We start from the raw sequence: 20581 nt of genomic DNA, 5'->3' as shown, positions 1-20581 counted from the left end.
CATGGTAAGTTGATTGGACTGTCAAAATTGCCCCTAGGTGTGATTGTGAGTGCAGATATTTGTCTCTGTGTGCCCTGCGATTGGCTGGCAACCAATTCAGGGTGTCTCCCGCCTATTGCCCAAAGACAGCTGGGATAGGCTCCAGCACGCCCGCGACCCTTGTGAGGATAAGCGGTATGTTTAATGAATGAAAGTTAGCTCTCATAAATTATTGTTTAATTAACCTAAAATCAACAATACATTTGGTTTTGCAAAGGTCACTCTTTGTGAATAATAAGCATTGAGAAGAGTGATTTCTTCCAGTTTCACTTTAATTCCTTTTGAGAAAAAGTGTTGTTCACATCATTACATACGCATTGCACATGGCATTTTTTTTTTTTGTTTAAAGCAGCAGAAATAACGAAACAACCAGCAGCAGCTTTCACAAACATCTCAAATTTACTTTACATTTCCAAAAATAAATGCTAAAATTGACTTATTGTGGAGCTGTATCGTGAAATTATTGACATCATTGCACCAGAATTGTTGCGTCTTCATGGGTCATAGCGACATTGTGATGTATTGTAAATACTTTTCTTCCATTGTTTGTATCATTGATCACGCACTAGACGTGTCGTGATATCATTGGTATCTTTTGAAAAACAGTGCAATATCACAGTTATTTTTCAGGTATTGTACTTTTTTTTTTTCTATTAGACCAAATTCATTGCTGTATTTGAAGTTTTGTTGGGGGAAAAATAATCATACCATTGGTGTTGTGGGAAAATAATCACATTCTCCTTAGTTACGTACATATGTACAATTAATCTTGACAGTTTTCTTATACAAATTTACAATTACAATGTATGGTTGATGTTATTCCCCCGATATATATCAATTATTACACAATCACTGTATTGTGATACGATTGGTATCGTTGGAAATACATTATGATAACATTGTAACATAGGTATTCCTTTGTAAGTCCTACTGTATTGTGCGACGTATTGTAGACTTTTTTCCGCCAACATATAACTACCATGTTGTTATCCTTTTGGCTTTTCCCCTCAGGGGTCGCCACAGCGAATCAAGTGCCTATATTGCTGATTCGTGATACCATTTTGTATCATTGGGAAAATATTAAGGTATCATATGTTGAGTTTTCATTACTTCCAGAGACATCACAACGTACGTTGGATGATTTTCTTTTACTATATCAATTACTCAGTATCCCGATATAGCTTGTATCACAATACAGACGATGTATGTGAAAGCTGGCCATGTTAAAACAAGAGACAAATTGCTGGTGTAGGATAGATCATTATTATTAATATTTACAAAAGCTCTGTATATATATATACACATACACAACTAGTTAAACATGTCAAGCATTCCAGACAATCGTTGAAATCAACGTTTTCTCCCCAGTATCGCTAGTTTAAAGGCTTGGACTAGTCAACAGGATTGTTGAGGTTTGTTTGACAACCAATGAGGAATAAAGAACAATAAAATCTTGTTCAAGTTGTGCAAGAGGCAATGACGTCACAATAAGCGAGGTTGACTCGGATACAAAGCGCTCATCGTGAAACATTTGTCCACCCAAACTGGTGTTAAATTGTTAAAAAAAATAAAAATAAAAACAAACAAACACATTTGCCTTAAATGGCATTCAAATAAAAATCAGCAGGACAAGACGAAAAGGAGAAGGAGTTTTCTCTCTTTACTGTCACGCTTGCATATCCAAGTGGTCATTTTTTTTAGCATAGTTCAAAGAGCTTACTAGTACATGGACCTTAAATGGATATCAAGGATATAAAATAAATGCTCAAACTGCGACCATAAATTAGGATGCTAACTGCATAGCAAAGTAGCTCACGGGTGAAAGTTATTTTAATACAGGCATGGTCCCAGCACTTTGTTGAGATAGCATTGCCGCTAGCACAGAAATCATTGTATAACTTAACAATGTTCAAAATGAAAACAAACACTAAAAACTGAATAATTAACATGTTAGCATGATTATCATAATATTAGATCAGAAGAGATTGTAGAAGGGGTACAGAAACATGCAGGGTTTTTCCTGCAAATAAAATTTGGAGGTAGCCATCTCCTAATTTTGGGCTCTGACATCATGAAAACTGGCTATTCTCTGACCAGCGTTGCAATAGCTGGGTTACATATCGAAAATGTTAAACAACAGTAAAATCACATGTAAATACTTGTGCGCATGATCAGAATGGTACCACCTCAGCCTCAATTTGAGCCAGGAAAAACCCTGTGACTTTTATATTATTTGCTAGCGGTAAATAATCTGTAGTGTACCTGTTGTTTTTCATGACAGTCATGACAGAACATGTAAACGAACATGAAAAAAACAAAACAATTAAATATTAATAACAAGAATAATTAAATAAAACTGTCCAGTTGTATGTACAGTATCTGATGAAGTTTGTTGAGGTTTTTCAAATTTTAGTACCACTGCGTAACAAGAGGGCTTACAGCGCTGACATGGAATGAGGGAACAATCTATTCGGTAATATTCCGGCTTTGGAGGTAGTATCAGAGCCGTAACAAAGGCGCAATTGTATAAAACGGTAAGGCGGTGGGACAGGGTGGGAAGACCTGGCACTCTCTTCTCAGGCCTTGCTGTGCTGAAAGCAATTGTCACCATTCGACATTATTGCATACACATGGCTAAGGTAGTATGAGAGCCGTAACAGTGATGTGATTGTGTAAAAAGGGAAGGCGGGGATGAAAGCAATTGTCACCGTCCGTCCAGATCATCGGTTACGGCTCTGCTACTAACCACTTTGTGGACTCTCCTTGCGCAACAGGCAAAAGACACTGAAGTGAAAAACAACATGTGGAGTACATGTGAGGTTACAAACGTGAAGGCGTGGATGTCTACAGGCGGTGTTAAGGGGCGGTAGAGATGGGTGGGAGGTTCAAGGTCGGGGGGTTCGCGGCCACGCTCAAGTGTCACCAAGGCAACAAGCAACACGAAAAAAAAAAGAAAAAAAGTCAAAAGCGGTGAAGATAAACCATTGGTCAATATTTTATCAGTTTCTGGCTGATGGTTAACATGTGTGAAACCTTTGAGACCTTCTTCTAGCTGCGAGCTAGCTGTGAAGGGGGTGACTTCACTTGCCGATAAAGATGAATGGAAGTGGGGATGGAGGAAGGGTCCAAGGGAAGAGAAAAATACACAAAATGGTGGATCATATGGGTGCTTTTCACACCTATAGTTAGCTCTAGTAGTGTCCTCTAATTGTGTTTTGACTTGGGTCCGACTAGATCACCCTCTTCTCCTATTGGTCAGGAGAACGTAAACATGAAGTGTGTTTGGCTTACAGGCGAGAGCTAACAAACAGTAACAAATTAGACAATCAAGCAAGGCCACGGAATACCAACAACTTGCAGTGTACTTTTAAGGGTACGTCTTGACCTGCTAAACTGAAGATGCTATGCTAATGCAAAGTACCTCTGATGATGATTACAAATTTTTGGGCCACATCAGATTCTTACATCACCAATAAATCATACCAGTGGGGGTAAGAACTGTAGTTTGATGAAAAGAAATGACAGTGATAATGCTGAACGCTACTAATGCTAAAGAATAATGCTAAAATGTGTTGGCAAGAGACATTAGTTATTTAACTGAAGGGTAGATGAGATGGCACAGAGAAGCATGACAAAAGGTGTAAGGAAAGTGGGAGAGTTGTTTTTTTTTTTTTTAAAGCAATTTATCGTTTAGCGTCAAGCATTCAAAAGAATAGCGCAATTAATTGGACAATCTAGCAAGGCCCTGGAACACCAACGAATAGCGGAGTGTACGTTTCAGGGTATGTATTGATGCAAAACTGAAGATCTATGAACCATCTATAATTGCATAACTGAGGCTAATGGGCTAATGTTTATTTCTTGTGTTCAGACCTGACCACCTGGGAGGGAAACAGCGCTAATTTCAAATTCTGAAGAGAGTCGTCGGTAATATTTCAGAGGTATCTAACAGAAGTGTGGATAACACAAACAGGCATGACATAAGGCGTAAGGACAGTGGCAGAGGGGGTTGAGATGCTCCACTTTTAGCATTTTAGCATATGGTGGACATGGAAGGCCATGTTTAGTGCTTACTTTGGCAAATTTCTACCTCCTGGATTTGGTCCCATTCCAGTTGGCGTGACAGAACTACTGACCAAATCTTTCGCTACTCAGTTAGCTTCCTGTGCGAGCTGCTGAATGGTTTGCCCCAATTTTACAATTTTTCGGCAAACGGACAAGGAAGGTCAGTTTAGTCTTTTTACTTGCTGTTTGTGTTCCCATTCCCATCGGCTTGACAGGACTACTGACCACATTTCTCTGAACGAAACTTAAGATAAGATAGATGGGCTTAAGATATCTTGCGACTAGCATCTACTGCTATGTTAGCTTCTCGCGCGAGCTGATGAATAGTTAGCTCCACTTTTAGCAACAAGTGGATACCGAAGGCCATATTTATTGTTGTTTACTTTGGCAGGTTTTCTAATTCCTGCTACTGTTCCCATTCTTGTGGGCTTGACGGGACTAACTGGCCACACTTTAGTGAACAAAAGACTTCGACATAATTGACATTGGTTTGGATACAGGTCCATAAATATAGGGACATGGACAGCTACGTCTTGGTCCAAGTGGTGTGATGGCAAGGAATATCTTGGCGCTCGTAAAAAACAAGGCAAGGGGATGCAAGACATACACAACAGATGCTAACCGAAGCGTAGCTCGAAAGAAGATACGATGTTGGTCCACACTGGGAGTCACGAAGGGAAACAAAAAGCAAAAAGGCCATGTGCAGTGACGTTCCTATTTGACCACAATGGGGCAACTTTTGTATTAGCTTAGCCACATTTTGGCTAAACTCCTGTTTGAGTTCCTCTTATCTTAAATAGATGCCCCCTTTTCAGGGGGCGTGATGCTACAGTAGCTTGTCATCAAAAACTCAGGCAAGGACAAAGTCAATTAGCATAAATTAGTGATTACAATAGTACAACCTCTGCGCTCTGATGGCTATGTACACACGGTCCCCCGATGGCTTTTCCCCACTTTCTTTTGCTTTCTTGTGTCTTGTAGTGATTCCTTTAGCAGCCTCTGCGGCGTTCGCAGCGTTTCCAGAGTTGATGACATCACAGCATTGGAAGGAGGGAGGCTACTTAGGGGTCCTCGGTTGTCTTGAGAAGCTCCATCAACGCGCCCACAGCTCCAAAGTAACCCTGAGGAGAGCCACAGAAATGTGTTTATTCAGCTTAGCAGCTTCTTGGCGTATTGGAGTCCGTCTGTTCGTGACATTCCACAAGAAGATGTGGACCGCTATGTTAGCTTGTTGCACTAGCTAGTTCCTTTGCCATCAGACAACTTTTTGTGAAGAAAAAAAAAAAGGACTGTGATTTGGATGTTTTCAAACATTTGAGTCCAACAAGGAGCACTGAGTGACGGAGTAGACCACTTTGTTAGCTTTTCATCCTAACTGCTGGCTATTTCCATTGAATGTTACTAGTTTAAACCAAATTTTTGTAACCAGAGGACTCTGATTTGAATTTTCTGTAACTGGATTCGTGCATTTTCCACATTTAAGTTCAACTGTTTGTGATGTTTGACAAGAAGGAGCACCGGGTGAAGATCTAGGCTGCTACATTAGCTTCTGGTGCTAGCTGCTTGTTCTGGTGCTTGCTAACTTGTTCCATTGCTATGCGATTGATATCACATGAACCCTATGACCAATAAGATTGACCTGTAATTTTCTTTGACTTTTGTTTAGCACTTTTACGTGATGATAAAGTATTGTGTTTTATGGTGTCTTATGTCGTCTTGCTATGTTTAAAGAGCATGCAATTGTATCTACCTTGAAATGGTTTGAGTGCAAATTGTACTTATGTAAGAGTTGTTAATGTTGTTCTAATGTGACTTTTTACCTCATGCTCTAAGAAGAGTGCTCGCAGCTGTCCTTTGGACCAGAAGTCCATGGCGTAGGCCAGCAGTTTGGTGGACACTGTGTTGATGCGCAGGAAGTTGCCCACAAACACCACGCGCTCGATTTTCTGTCAAGTGAAACGTTTGCTCATTGCCGTCAAAATTATAATAAAAGTGTTATATGTAATAAATATCAATAAAAGTACATAATATGTCCATGTGTCATCAATCACAAAAAGAGAGGTGCAAAGTCCAATGCCACCTCCTCGCCACATGATGGTGTAGGTGAGCTAATACATGAGCAGATGGAGATTTGGAAAGAACACGGCAGATCAAAATTAGTCCAAATTCTAAAGAAAGCACAATATTTTCTACTACGTGCCTCACACAATATACACTCACCATTTATGAGGTACTCTGACAGAATCTATGCTCATGGACAAAAAGATACTTAAAATACTTAAGATATTTGACCCTAATGAGGACAAGCAGTATAGAAAATAGACGGATGTAAAAAAAAACGGTTAAAAACAAATCACTGATTTTAATAATCCTATAATATATACCAGTATTTTAAAAAAAATAAATGAAACCCCATTTCAGTGGCGTGCCAACATGTTTGCTGCAGCTCTGCGTGCCGTGATAGCCCTGTACAATGCTGCTTGATCGCCATTGCCACAAGGCAACACTGTAAAGAAGCCCACCGCAGGCAGAAAGTCACGGGTCCTGCAGTTCCACTCCTTTACAACTCATTGTTGTGATTTTTCCCGCATTTACCTCATTGACGGCGCACATGCGCGCGATAGAGCCGATGTTATTGGTGATGGTGACCAACGTGGCTCGTGCCAGGTCCTCCTTGCTGATGGTGTCGCGCTTCTCTTTGCCCATCATGTGACCAAAACTGAAAAAGATCACATTCAGTGTGACGGTCAAATTTGCTTCGGCAACCTTTGAGCTAAACTGAATGCTGATTTGGGTTTGTATTGTTTGATACTACGACTGTATTTCTACCAGGCTTTAAAATATATACCGTATTTTCCGTACTATAAGCCGCTCCTTTTTTCCTCCGTTTTGAACCATGCGGCTTATAGACCGGTGCAGCTATTCTGTGGATTTTTCTTCCACCGCTAGGAGCGTTCTAACCGGAATTACAGTATAATTCAATACAATACATTTGCCATTGTCAGAGTGACGGCAGGTGGAGGAGTTCAACAGGCGAGGGCGCTATGCACTAGGTTATGAATTAGGTGGTATGTAGTAGAACAATAAACGGTGGCCATTAACTGACAAACTGGAGTGGCAGCGGGCAGTGAAATGACGACAAGTACTGTTTATTTTATTGTGCAGGCCAAAACAATAAAAGTATTACTTGGGTGCCACCTTGTGGCATCTTGTTGCGGAAGGAACTATGTCGAAGTGAGTTGCGGAGTTAGCGGAATCCCCTACTTCCTAATCACTGTATAGGGATTTTAAAGCGCTGGACTGTTTTCCGCGTGTTTGCTCAGGTGCATTATGGGAAACGTAGCGCCGGTTGCACTCACTCACCTGGACGCCACGGCTGAGCCCTGCAGGCCGAAGCGCTCGTAGTCGCCACCGTAGATGTCCTTGACCAGCTTGTCCACGTTGGTGGAGTCACCCTTGCTCGCCATCTCCAGAGCTTCCTCGAACGTCTCGCAGCCCGTCAGTAGGCAACAGAGACCGAGGAATGTACCACCTCCCAGACTAGGGGGTAGCGGGGGGAGACACTTTATATGAATAAAATTTGTACTGTTTACGGTTAATTTCGGTCCCTATCGCCATGTGTATAAAGGCTACTTGCTGTATTTCTTTTCTTTTGTTTGGATTTTTAAATATATTTTTTGTTGGGATTTATAACTACAATCTAAAGACATTGAAAGAAATAGAAAAATCCATATAAGGTCTACTCCCAAAAATGAAAAAAATAAAATTAAAATTAAAATATCTGACACCACTTAAAAAGAAATGTAAATATATAATATCCAGCTACCAAGTTGTCTACAAAGCTCAATAATTTTATTTTACGATTTAAATAATTGTATCTATTGTTTGACAATATTATACATTCATAATTAATTATATATCCATCCATAATCCAATCCGTTTATCCTCACAAGAGTCGCACGCGTGCTGGTGGCCATCCCAGCTGGCTTCGGGCAGTAAGCAACCTGAACCGGTTGCTTAATTATACATAATAATTGTAATTATGATTTTTTGCTTGCTTGAACTGAGTCATATTAGAAATCACATTAGAAATTATAAGTGAAACTAGTTATTACATACTTATAAAACATACACGTCAAAACAATAAAAAACAATCGAAATACAACACTACGGGGTGATGAAGGGTAAATAACAAATGGCTGGGTGTGTTTTTTCTTTTATGCTACCAGGAACTTGTCTAACCAAAATTATAATAATAATTAATTCAATTACATATGTAAATATGACTGAGAAAATGAATGTGATGACAGGGACCGGGACAGGGATCAACTACTGCAAGTAATGTGAAAAAACTTCCCATGTGTCATCAAATAACTTCTCTAATCTTATCTTATCTGTTGCGTAAGGCAAGGAGATATTACATAAAGAGGAGCGGTGTAAATATGTTAACTATGTTCACCTTTTGCATGTTTTCTTTGTGACAAAGTAACTTTATCAGTCATATATTTGACAGTGAGGGGAAGGAAACCTTATCGTTTTCAATCTCAAAAGACGTTTAAGGTGTCCTTACTGCATATCTTGATCATATAATACAAAATACGTAGATAGCGTGCTAATATTAAGGAATAATTTATATACTACGTCAAAAATATAGATTCAAACAAAACAAAAATTACATTATGTTTAATTATGTTATTGCGTTTTTAAAAATTGTAGTATATATATATATATATATATATATATATATATATATATATATATATATAAAGATCCAGACTAAAAATAAAAAAAATAGCAATGCAATGAATAGAATGAATACATATAATGCAAATACAATTAAGAATACAAAAGTGTAATTTAAGAAATCTTTATCTAAAAAGTAGCAATATTTGGGTGAAATTCCTGTTCCATTTGTATTCTTTTGATCTTTTTAAAAACATGTATTTTTAGAATGTATTACACTATATATTCTGGAATTAAATACCATAAATTGATCAAGAAAAAAATAGTTTTTGAATTATTTTGTTGACTCTAAATGACTATGTTTTAAAAAGCGACTTAAAAATATACATGGTTAAAAAAAATGGAATTTCATCAAAACAAAGGCAGAGGTTTTACTCCTAAAAAGTACATTTAATAACATTGTAAGACGGTGAAACACTACTGACACCACACAACACTGAGATTAAATATAGGTGAGTAGAAAAATTGTACTTAAATAATTAGCTTCAAATGAACTGCACACAATTTAAATAAAAGATGTACTTAAACACATCTTTAAAAACAAATTGTCTTAAAGAATAAATGCAAATGTACTGTAATTAAAAGTTAAATACAACTGAATTGTAACTGTTCTTTAATCTGCAGCTTTCTTCATTTTTGGGGGCATTGCTTCATAAAATATTTCCATTCATTCTAATATGTAGAGTTACAATTTATGTTTTGAATGTAATTCCAATATATACTTTTTTCTTCAGCGATTCCACCAGAGGAAGCCCCTTTGAGAATTATTGCATTGCAGTGTTCCTAATATTTTGCTAAGACAGGATCAGAGAGGATATCCCCTTCTTTTATGTGCCTGTTCCTAATTAAGCGATCTGAGGCACTGACCTCGTCCCGGTGACGCGTTTGTAGTCGTCCTCGGAGTAGACGGCCAGGATGGAGACGCCGGAGCCGATGTTGACCAGCAGCATTGGGAAAGGATTGTCTAGCGTGCACTGCTGCTTCACGCAGCTCTGCGTGTCCGAGGGGTTGTGGAAGTAGTAGCACTCGGGGTGACCGTTGAAGCCCACCCGGTCCATGAACAGCAGCCCGCGGATCAGGCAGTCTAGCTCGTCCAGCTTCAGCAGCTCAAGGTTGGCCAACTGGACAAGAACGCAGGATAGTGTTAGGATTGCGACGGATGCCGCTTCATTAGTGGAAATGAAGAAAATAGCATCCTCTAGTTGCTCTTTTATCCAGACTCTCACCCAAAAATGTATCTGTTGCTGCTGTGATTAAAAAGTGAGCACTAGCCTCCAACAAAAATAAACATAAAGCTAACCAAATAGTAGCACTTTGTCTGGCAATAGTCTGCTGGCTTAATGCTAACACACAATACAAAACGTAATAGAAAGGCTACTGAAAATAGCATCAATGTTGGAGTGCTAAGCCCCCCCCTCCCCAAAATAAGCCAGCCGGCCATTTTAATTGACTGATATTCGCGCTTTACAATTTTTTGGCCTTTTTTAACACGTTAACACATGACAACATATGGCAAAGATAATGACTTTCAAAGATTGTCCCCCAACAAACAATTACACGTTGTGTAGCTAAACAAACAGTAAAACTTTTGTCTCGTGAAACTTTGCTAGCTTAATGCTAACAAACAATACAAAACGCAATAGAAAGGTTACAGAAAATAGCATCTCTACAGTAGTGTTAGAACTGAGCCCCAATGTAATTGTCAGTCGGTCAATTTAATTGGCCAAAATTAGCTCTTTTAAAATGTTTTTAATTTTTTGGTTTACACGTTAACACTTTACAACATACAACTAAGTATAATGTTATTCGAACAAGCCCCTCGCCTTCTTTTTTCTCTGTTGTAAAGTTAAACAAATACAGTGGAACATGCATATTTATGCTTCGGCACCCGTGGTTTTTGCATATTCGTGCATATTTTTCAAGATTCTGTTTTTAACCCCCATTTTTTGTGGAAAACACATATTTAATGTTTATCGGTCTTTTTTGAAGGATCCCCCCCCAATACATTTCAATGACCATCAATTATAAATGGACTTGCACTATTTGTGGGTCGGCCCGGTCCCTTTATATACCCCGTGAAAAGTGGGGGTCCACCGTAGTAAAGGATGTGGCGTGTCTGTGAGGTGTACACTCACTGCGCGGAAGTCTTCCTCAAACTTGTAAGCGCCGCCGCCGGTGGCGCAGAGCGTGGTGTGCAGACTGGAAAAATTCTTGTCGCGGCCCATCAGGATGAAGCGCGGCATGGCCTGCGTGGGGAAGCGGATGAAGTGCAGGTTGCCCGTGCGGCCGCACATGGTCAGGTTGCGCAACTCCAGGTGGACGTCGCGCACTCCCGTCTTGCCTAGCAGAGGGGACGTCGTCTTACATGTCAGGCCACAATCATGTATCGAGTCAACCCTCGCCTATTGGAATTTTTTTGGTGGACTTTTGTTTGATGAAACTTGGCTTGGTTAAACATTTTACTGTTTAAATGTTTATCTTTTTAATTTGGTGTTTTAATTTATTGCTTTCACAATTGCTATTTTGTTATTGTAATGTGAAGTGCTTTGTTGCAGCTGTAGCTGTTAAGAAATGCGCTATATAAATAAAGTTGTATTGTATGTTATATTATTGCTATTTTGTTATTGTAATGTGAAGTGCTTTGTTGCAGCTGTAGCTGTTCTGAAATGCGCTATATAAATAAAGTTGTATTGTATTGTAAATGTGTTTTAAGAGTGTGGGAGAGGTAACACAATATAAAAAAATGTTTTTATATAGTCTCTATATACTGAAGGCATCTACTATTTCCAAATTGTTGCTATTCAAGGCGGGTCTTGGTCCCTAATTCCTGCACACAGCGAGGGTTGACTGCACAGTATAGGTATAGTGTGTTTTTTTTTTGTTTTGTTTTGTTTTTACCATAGGCCACATTTGAGGTAAGGTATCTGCGGATGGACTTGAGGTTCTCGACCTCCTCCTGCTCTTCTTCCGCTGTGATGTCCACCGGCTCAAAATAGACCAGCTTGACTAGCGTGCCGCCAATGTCCATTCCGAACCATGGGAACGCTACCGGAAGACAAAGGAGGATGCGTCATTTCTTTTCAGCACAATCATAACAAAAGGTTATCGTATTACAAAAGGTCATCATGTGGCACGGGCGGTGTCGGTGGGTAAAAGGAGCGCAACCTGCTCGTCGGGCTGGCGAGAACATGGAGTACTGCGCGGGTTGCCAAGGAAACAGACACCCTCTCATATCGCTGTCAATCATCCTCCTTTTTTGTCGTTTTCACACTTCTGTGTTGTGTTCATTCATAAAACGAGAATTTTTGAGGAAAAAAAAAAAATCTGACTTCATTTTTATTAAGATTTTTTCCACATAATTTTTTTACTTTATCCTCACAAAAATAGGACTAGGCTAACGACTTTTATTATACAAAATACTTAATTGGGTAATATCAAAACCTTCTTCTTATAACATTTGAACTTTATTTACCAAAGATTGACTAATTTCCTCGTAAAATTTGGGCTTCTTTCCACATATTATGATTTCTTCCCCATTATGATAAGACTTGATTCTCATAAGATTCCTACTTTTTTTGTTTTACACAAAAAAATGGGACTTTACTGTCACAAATGTATGATCTTTTCCTTCATAATATTCAGACTTTATTCTTGTAAAATTATGACTTTACTGATGCAATGTAGTGAATTAATTTTTTTTACCCATAAAACTAGGACTTTATTCTCATAGGATTAAGTATTTTTTCTGACATTTTATTCTTATTTCACCATAAAATTATCTTTTTATTCTTCCAACATTATAATCCCCCCCCCATTATTTTACGACTTTATTCAATTTGCACAGTAAAATCAAGGTGTAACACTGTAATAAAGCCATAAAGCAAGAATAAAGATGTGATTCTTAACACAGGGAGGGGAAGAAAAAAAAATCATAATCTAGAGATTGTGGGGCTCTTTGAATGAGTAGTTGTTATAGCTCCAAAGGAAGGAACCGCTTCTTCACATATAATATTTACAAAATATGTCCTAATATTCCTCCATGGTTTCACTGCTATTTTTAGAGGAAGAACGAGCGTTTCGATCAGCTGTGACAAGCCTGGAGACGCAACGCTTGGAACCGACATGACAAAGCCGACTGGCACGGGAGGGTTTACTCGAGGTCGAGTGGAGCCTGTCATTTCTGTGGCGTGTATGCATGTTGTGATGACATTTCCACCAATTACAGCGCCTGTTCAAGAACAATGCAAAGCTTGTGTACGTGCTAGTGAATGCACATGTCCACTACATTGCAGGAGTGTAATGACTCACATCCTAATCCACGTGCAGGTAAAAAAAAAAAAAAAAAAAAAAAAAAGCAAATAAGCAACATCCAGAGGTTAAAGACCCATATGAACCAGAAACTTAACCCTGGAACTAGGAACATTTGGAGGACCATTGTGCAAATTCCGGTCTAAATTTAGTTCTTTGAATTTTTAACAATCCTGTTCGGGTGTAGCACTTTCAAGAAGCAACTTTTGAGCGGAGGTCTACAGCTCCGATTATGGACTTGTAGTTCCGGGAACTACACATACCAAGAGCTAGAAGTTCCAGGAACACTAGATGCTATGTTGACTGCAGGAATTTTACCAGTTACCGGGACCTATTGGAGGACCACTATGCATCAGGGTTGAAGGACGGACGACCCTTCTAGTTGGGGTAGTGGTACATTTGAGAAATCCAGAAACCTTTGGGAAAGGGTCTGCAGCTCCGATTACAACCGTTTAGTTCCAGTATCTCAAAAGTTCCTGGAACTTTAGGTGACAGACTATCCGCAGAAATTACAAACTCTTAGTTGAGTGGCTGAACTAAGGTCTAATTTTCAATTCTAGGATAAATTCATTGGAGCCAAAGGAACACCCTTCTAATGTTAGTACTTTCAAAAGGTCCAGAAACTTTTGGGGCCGAGTATGTTGTCTAAATTGATCTGATTGAGACTTATGTCAGTATTGGGCCAATGGAATCTTTTCGGGTCGAGGAACTACAGGTGCTAATCAGAAAAAGTTTCTGGAAAATCCCTTTACACGTCATCACAATAGCCTGGACGGGGGGCAGTCAGGCGATCAGGAGATTTTCTTTCCACCATGTTGCACCTGCTGCTCGTGACGTAGCCAACGGATGAACAGTGTTCCATTTCCAAACCCGGCTGGGTCACCTCGACTCTTGTTCTGCTACCCTCTCACCCACTGACCTGATCTCAGGACTGTAAACATGAGCTCCCCCTCCCGCAAAACACAACAACAAACAACAATGTTTGGACCTGTCAAAAGATATCACATCCAACTCAGAAGCACTGCAACAGGCATTGCTTTCCTTTTTATTAAAATAATATAGAAAGAGTATTAGGACCATAATGAAGAGAGAAGTCAACACCACAGTGGACCATCGAATAGCGAGAATGCACAAATAATTGACGCGGGCCTAAAAGTGATTTTAATTCGCTATATTAATGATTTAAACCATATACCACTAGCTATGATCCCAAAACACTTTGGGAAGAGGCTCCTGGCATTTCAAATTAATTTGGAATTTTTGCCATGAAAAAATTTTTTTGGTTTTTTTTTTTTTAAATGACATAATAACGTCATATAATCTTATGACAACAGAGTCATAATTTGAGAAGAAAAACAGGCCAAAAAATGCATTATCTTATACAATATATAAGAACTTTACAAGAATCAAGTCTTCATCTTTGACAAAAAAAAGAAGGACGTTTTAATATTACACAAATAAAAGTTTCATTTTACAAGAATATTCCTGCATCATGAATCGAAAATACAATGACAGAAATGACTGAAAAACACTTCTGTTAAATGTGTTCCTTTGTTTTGTTTGTTACTTTCATTTAATCTGTCCACTTTTCTTATCCTTCATTCGTTTTAAAAACCGACACAAAGTGTTGCTTGCTTATGGTTGAGTTAATCAAGAAGCAACCCCACAACATAATTTGTTTCTGTACAGTCCAAAACTGATTTCTCATGCTTATCACCTGCATGCACACGCACGCACAGACGTTTTGTGATCCAGCCAAAGGTCAACACGACAAGAAAAACATTTGGCGTTTATGTCCATGTCCATGGAACTTAAAGGACTGTTAATGTATGTGTATGTAATAGCTGACAGATCTATTTATCCATGCTTACTGATCAGTCTCTTGGCATGACTGTGCTTTTTATCTTTACTTTCCAATTAACTAACCTCAAATCTCATATTTTACTTGAGTCATCTGTGTGTGTCAGTATGTGATAAGAAAACAAAGAGGCTTGATTAAAGTGACGCACAGGACGTTTAATATTCGTCACATTTAGATTGGGGGCTTGTTGACACTGAACTTTAGGAATCCATTTAAACTTTTTTACTGTCGGAACCTTGAACGGACGTGCCTTCTTCCCAAACCAACCGAATTTATTCATCAACTTCCTGAGTGCCCCGCCGTGAATCCAGGGTGAAGCAGGCTTCCGTCAAATAAACCTAATGAAACTGAGAATTTGCAATTACTGCATAGTTATGAAGGACAAACAGAAGCTCCAACTTTAATTACAACTACAGGCGTTGTTGCACAACATGACAACTGAGTCCGGCTTCTTCTTGAGTGAATTTTGCGGGAGGCCCAGTTATAGATTTCTTGTTGACGACAAAGTGCAAGGTTCTATTTGACTCAGACAACAATAGAGTTGAACAATAGCGATGACGTCCAGCATTTATTGGACTGGCAATTTTGGTTGTAGTCCCTTATAATACACACCAATTTTGGGTTCTGTGTGGCAAGTAAGTAGTTTTCTATTCATCATTTTATTGCCATTGGTCTGCAACATCTAAGGAAAACACTTGTGAAACATGTAGTCAATATTTTTTATACAAATCGTACCTTGTTATAGACAATTATTAGTTTAGCCACTTAGGTTAGTGTTTTTTTCTTAAGAACTAGTGGTAAAAAAAAAAAAAATAAATCATCCAATTACTGACACGACGACACTCTCACCAGACATACAGTACAAGTCAAAAGTTTTTCGTTGTGTCTTTCTTCACTTTCTTTCATTTATTGGATAACTTACTCTAAGCTCTATATTTTTCCATTTAAATGTCATTAAATGTGTTCCTTCTTACACATAAGAAATGTATGTTTTGCAGTTTTTGACCCTTACTGGACACAACCGCACCACAATCTTAAAACCAAGGTACCATGATTTTTGGCAAAAAAATTAGGCTACGTCTTAACCAAAACAACAATGGTGGCCCACTGGGTTACTGTAGAATTTATGCTAGCATCACTTTTCCATCAATAAGTACATTTAATACACCGCTTTCATGTTCCACAAAGTCACATTACACACGCAAAAGTCTAAAGCAAAGATAAAGGCTGATGTACAGACAGCTACCATTTCTTTATATATTGACATCGCCAACTACTGGCATGCAAGGTTTGTATGAATAGCGAGTGTTTTACAGTGTCATTTACAGACTTTTCACAAAAGGTCAAGGAATAAAGTTTCCCCTCTTATACTACGTCATTTAAACATACCCTAAGGCTGATGCTGTCTGATAAAAGAAAGGCTTTTGTGCTCAAATGAGGAGCAGCAAACAAACATCGGGTTAAAAATCACGTGCTTGAGGGGACAAACATTCCTGCCGAAATGCTCTCAGTGGCATTTGGGTTCATCGGGATGGCTGACTGGCCTTCATCCAAAGATAACATAGCCATAAAAGAGGAGGTGGTGTGCAAGCGGGACCCCCGCTACCACTATTACATAAGGGGGTCGGTTCTTTGGTATGTTTGCCAGCCGGACACAGTTTGCTATTCAATGCATGTTCATCGCTAATTTTGTCAAAGTTGTCATTTGTCATCAGGAAGTCTACTTTGTGTACATTGGGAAGGTTCTGGTCTTCTGCATACTTTATTTAGTATCAACAGAACGTCTCTCACGCTTCAGTAAAACTACTTAAAAAAAATATTAATGTATCCATGTGCCTGTAAAAGGGTTAGCTGATATGGCCTTAAATCGAAATCCCACATTTTTTTCTCCCCAAATCTGATTTCCGATTTTAATCAATTCTTCATGCCACAAAAAACGATAAATTGCTCAGCGCCAAGCTGTACATTTTATAATGCTTTTTTTAAAGTGTAGTTTTTAAAGTAAAAATGTACCAATTGCTGATTTCCACAAATAACACCTTAATTATTTTTTTAAATGATCTGGTATACATGTATTATTTTAAAACAGTTTTTTTTAAGGCAAACTTCCCTACTTAAATTTAGGTTGATATGAACACAACTCCCACACAATACACAGCAATATATTAGAGACACATTATTTCCTCCAGCCAATCAGAATAGAATGATTCTCATCATAATGTAAAAAAAATAAAATAATACTATTCTGGTCTACACACCGTAATAATTATGACAAAAATAAAACCCTGTTTTGTACGCTTTATTCATTTTTTAAAATATTGCATTGAGGACAATCATTATTTCCCTCATATTATTCTTACACGTGCTCAAAGATAAAATTTCAAAATGATTTGGGTTGACATGAACTTCAAAACATCAAACAGGTGGAGTGCCACAGCATGCCGACGTTGTTCGCGGTTCGATGACGTGCCTGGTAAACTTCAATCATTATTTGAGACGAGATTTTCAGATGCCTCGTACAGTAAGAGAATATTTTTCAGGGGCAACAGTTGCATTTTAAGAAAGATAGAATCATTACACAACAAGTCGCATGTAAATACTTGCAAATGATTAGAATGGTACCACCTCTGCCTCAGTTTGAGCCAGGAAAACCCCTTCAAGTATCAAGTATCTTTCAGAACAAATAAACTGGTGATGGGGAACAATCTACCTGTTCGAAACAATGATAAGTGTATTCGATAACCTAGTGACTGCAGTTCCCTTGAGAGTGGAAACACAAAATCGATGTGCACACCCAGCACCCCCCCCCTCCCCTGCCCCTTTAAGTTACCGGTAGGAATGTTGACAGTCTACACTTATCACCAAGCTCCAAACCTGCAGCAAATCTCTGCCAGCTGCACAATAATGCCTGGTTTTGTCACAACAAGCCCTCCTCTGTCATCTCACCTGTATGCCGTCATACGGGAGAGACTTTAAACCCTGTAAAGTCATTATTGCTTTAAACTTGGGTTAAATATTAAAAAGATGAGAAAATACCGAGTGCAGGTGCGTTAAAAATATGACGAAATACTACAAATGAAAACACTTACCAGGTTTCTTTTGATTTTTCAGCTTCATACTGAGGCAAACTATCAGCTCACCAATTTAAAAAAAAAACTGTCACGGAAGTGTACCAAAACTGCTAAACATACCAGTGTAACCTCCACACTGGTACTGTTCAATATTCTGCACTAATAAAATCCTGACAAAGCTTTCAACTGGGCGATTTTTTCAGTCATATTGGCCTGGAACGCTGGGTAAATAAGGGGGCGTGGCCTTGTCTCATTCGCACGCCGGCCTGGAGACAAGAATCTAGCGCTGATTGGCCGCCCCAAGCCAAGCCCACTTATCAGGAGCTTTTCGACCGCCGGGTGTCGACCAATCAGAGCGTGTCTAACACAGCCGAGAGTATTATAGACGCCAAGAAGGCGACACCGACTGACTACAAACTAGTAGGTTGGCGGTACTAGGCGAATAAAACAATGAACAATCAACCACAACACTGTGAATCTTGAAAGTTACTTTCGCTAAAATGAATGACAAGGTGATGCGGGCGTTGTTGTGTAAAAATAATGAATTAACTCAGCAAACATTCCCTCGCAAAGTGTGGCCCACACTTACGTGGTCTGTGCCGCCTCATCGACTCGGTCCTCCTCCGCAGCCTGCTCTTCTTGGCCGGCGAGCCGTTGCACTCCACATCCTCCCCTCGGTGCATATGGCGATTGTTCTCGTACTGACCGCTGCTGCTGGCCGAAGCGAGCGCGTCGCTGTTGCCACCGCAGCCGTTGATGTGCCCGTTGTAGCTCCTCTGAGTCGGGCCGTTGTTGACGCGGAAGGGTCCCGACGCCCCCTTTTTGTCCACCATTGACTTCGCTTTATCCATAGCGACAGCTAGAGCTACCCTAGTCTGGCTTCTACACGGGAGAGGCGAACCGCCAGAGACCGGGTAGATATTGGCCTCGTTTTGCTATAGCATCTACGGGTGCCGGGAAGCTAGCGGCAAGAGCTTCGCTTTAGCAACTGTGGGGTGAAGCTAACACGAGAGCTAAATTAGCTTTAGCCAGCCCCGTAGTAACAACCGTGCCGTCCTCGCAAATGAGCCGAACCGAACCCACTCCTGGCGAGTCGAACGCCTTTTATCGCAGGTGCATTTCTTGATAAATAAAACGCACTGGCGACGCGGACTGTTTCTAAAACAACACAGCCGTCGCTTCGAGGTCACTCGCGGTCATTTCCCTACATTTACAAGCCAGGCGACGGACTGACCGACCTCCGCGTCGTATTCGACGTCACCGAGCGAGGCCGCGAAAAACCCGTTCACCTTCTTGGACCGGTTTTTTCTTCCAACCTTGTCAAAGCATAGAAATGAGTCCACTCTGCGTCGCCTGATCCACTTTATAAACGGGGGTGTATTTGCTCACGCAAAGAAGCAGGCAGACAGACAGCCAGGGAGAGTGCAGCTGCGGGGGGGGGGGGGCTTTATTTATAAGAGCCGCTGTCATTCCCTGTGCAGCGTGCATTCACCCCCTCCCCTCTACATAGCCGACTGATGTGCACAAAGCCGCCTGTCAACACGCAGTCGCGACACATTGCTGTTATTGCATGCCAAAGCAAAATTAGACATCGATCGGCTCAACGAAAGAATGCAAAGTACAATGCAGAAAGGACGCACGGGTCCACGAGATAAAATCACAATTTTAAGGGACCTTCACGAAGCATTTGGCACTTTTAAAATGAAATAATCTATTTTGCGCGTGCAAGTGTGCCACGCAAATTCAACTGCATATTTTTTTGTTTTTCAAAATGTATTGTTTTGCTCGCGCTTTTGCACGTTTGCATTCTTTAGTAGCAGCAGAATTTTTAACAAGGTACTTTTTCACCATCTGGCGTTGGGTTGATGTAAAACTCACATTGGACAGCTCCGACTGTACTCTACAGGGATGGGTAACTTAGGTGCTGGAGGGGGGCACGATTTTTCATCAGTACTCCTGGGGGGGGGGGGGGGGGGGGCGCATAGGACCACGCACTTCCTATCCAGATGTATGACAAAAATGCTGTTTTAAATATGGACAAAATACGAGTTCTTACATATTTCGTTTTTGATAAGATTTTTCAAAGCACAAATAAAAGATCTATTGTACCTCCCTTACCCAACAACCAAGAGTTTGAAGCAAACGAAATAAAAATCATATACTTCTGTATTTTTTTCCAGTGCAAAGCGGACTCTTGCAAAAAAAAAGACCATTCAAGGATGGCACAAAGTCCTGAACAAGACACCGACATTATGTGCAACAGTTCAAGTACTGTACTCTTTTTTTTTTCCCCACAAAAATCAAATCACTCAATTTTAATATTGTTTAGGTACTATGTTTGTCCTACATGATTCCAAATCTGCAGAAGAAAATTGTACTATAGGGTAGTGTAAGACTCAGTATAAGCGCAACTAAGACACGTCTGCCATTTAATGGTGATTGGTGATATTATAACTGAAAACTACAGTCAACCCCTGCATAATTGCACATTAAG

General features: G+C 39.7%; 1 protein-coding gene across 2 annotated transcripts; it reads right to left on the bottom strand.

Annotated features, from left to right (window-relative positions):
* Positions 1-290: 290 nt before the first annotated feature.
* pank1a (pantothenate kinase 1a) lies at positions 291-19520 on the bottom strand. 2 transcript variants are annotated; one of them, XM_086045301.1, is made up of 8 exons: positions 18677-19520; positions 11746-11892; positions 10983-11188; positions 9715-9968; positions 7468-7644; positions 6700-6823; positions 5925-6050; positions 291-5225 (listed from the first exon to the last, which is right to left on the bottom strand). In XM_086045301.1, the coding sequence occupies exons 1-8, from the start codon at positions 18936-18938 to the stop codon at positions 5166-5168; spliced, it is 1356 nt and encodes a 451-aa protein (XP_085901427.1). In that variant the 5' UTR covers positions 18939-19520; the 3' UTR covers positions 291-5165. The 2 variants fall into 2 exon arrangements, with proteins under 2 accessions (XP_085901427.1, XP_085901428.1); XM_086045302.1 differs by lacking the exon at positions 18677-19520 and adding an exon at positions 18106-18273.
* Positions 19521-20581: the final 1061 nt, after the last annotated feature.

Source organism: Filicampus tigris, chromosome 11 (assembly GCF_054856515.1).
Source record: "Filicampus tigris isolate MCC_2025a chromosome 11, RoL_Ftig_1.0, whole genome shotgun sequence".
In the NCBI taxonomy this organism is placed as follows: Eukaryota; Metazoa; Chordata; class Actinopteri; order Syngnathiformes; family Syngnathidae; genus Filicampus; species Filicampus tigris.
The sequence above is the reverse complement of the archived record's forward strand: the minus strand, read 5'-3'. Positions and strand labels throughout refer to the sequence as shown.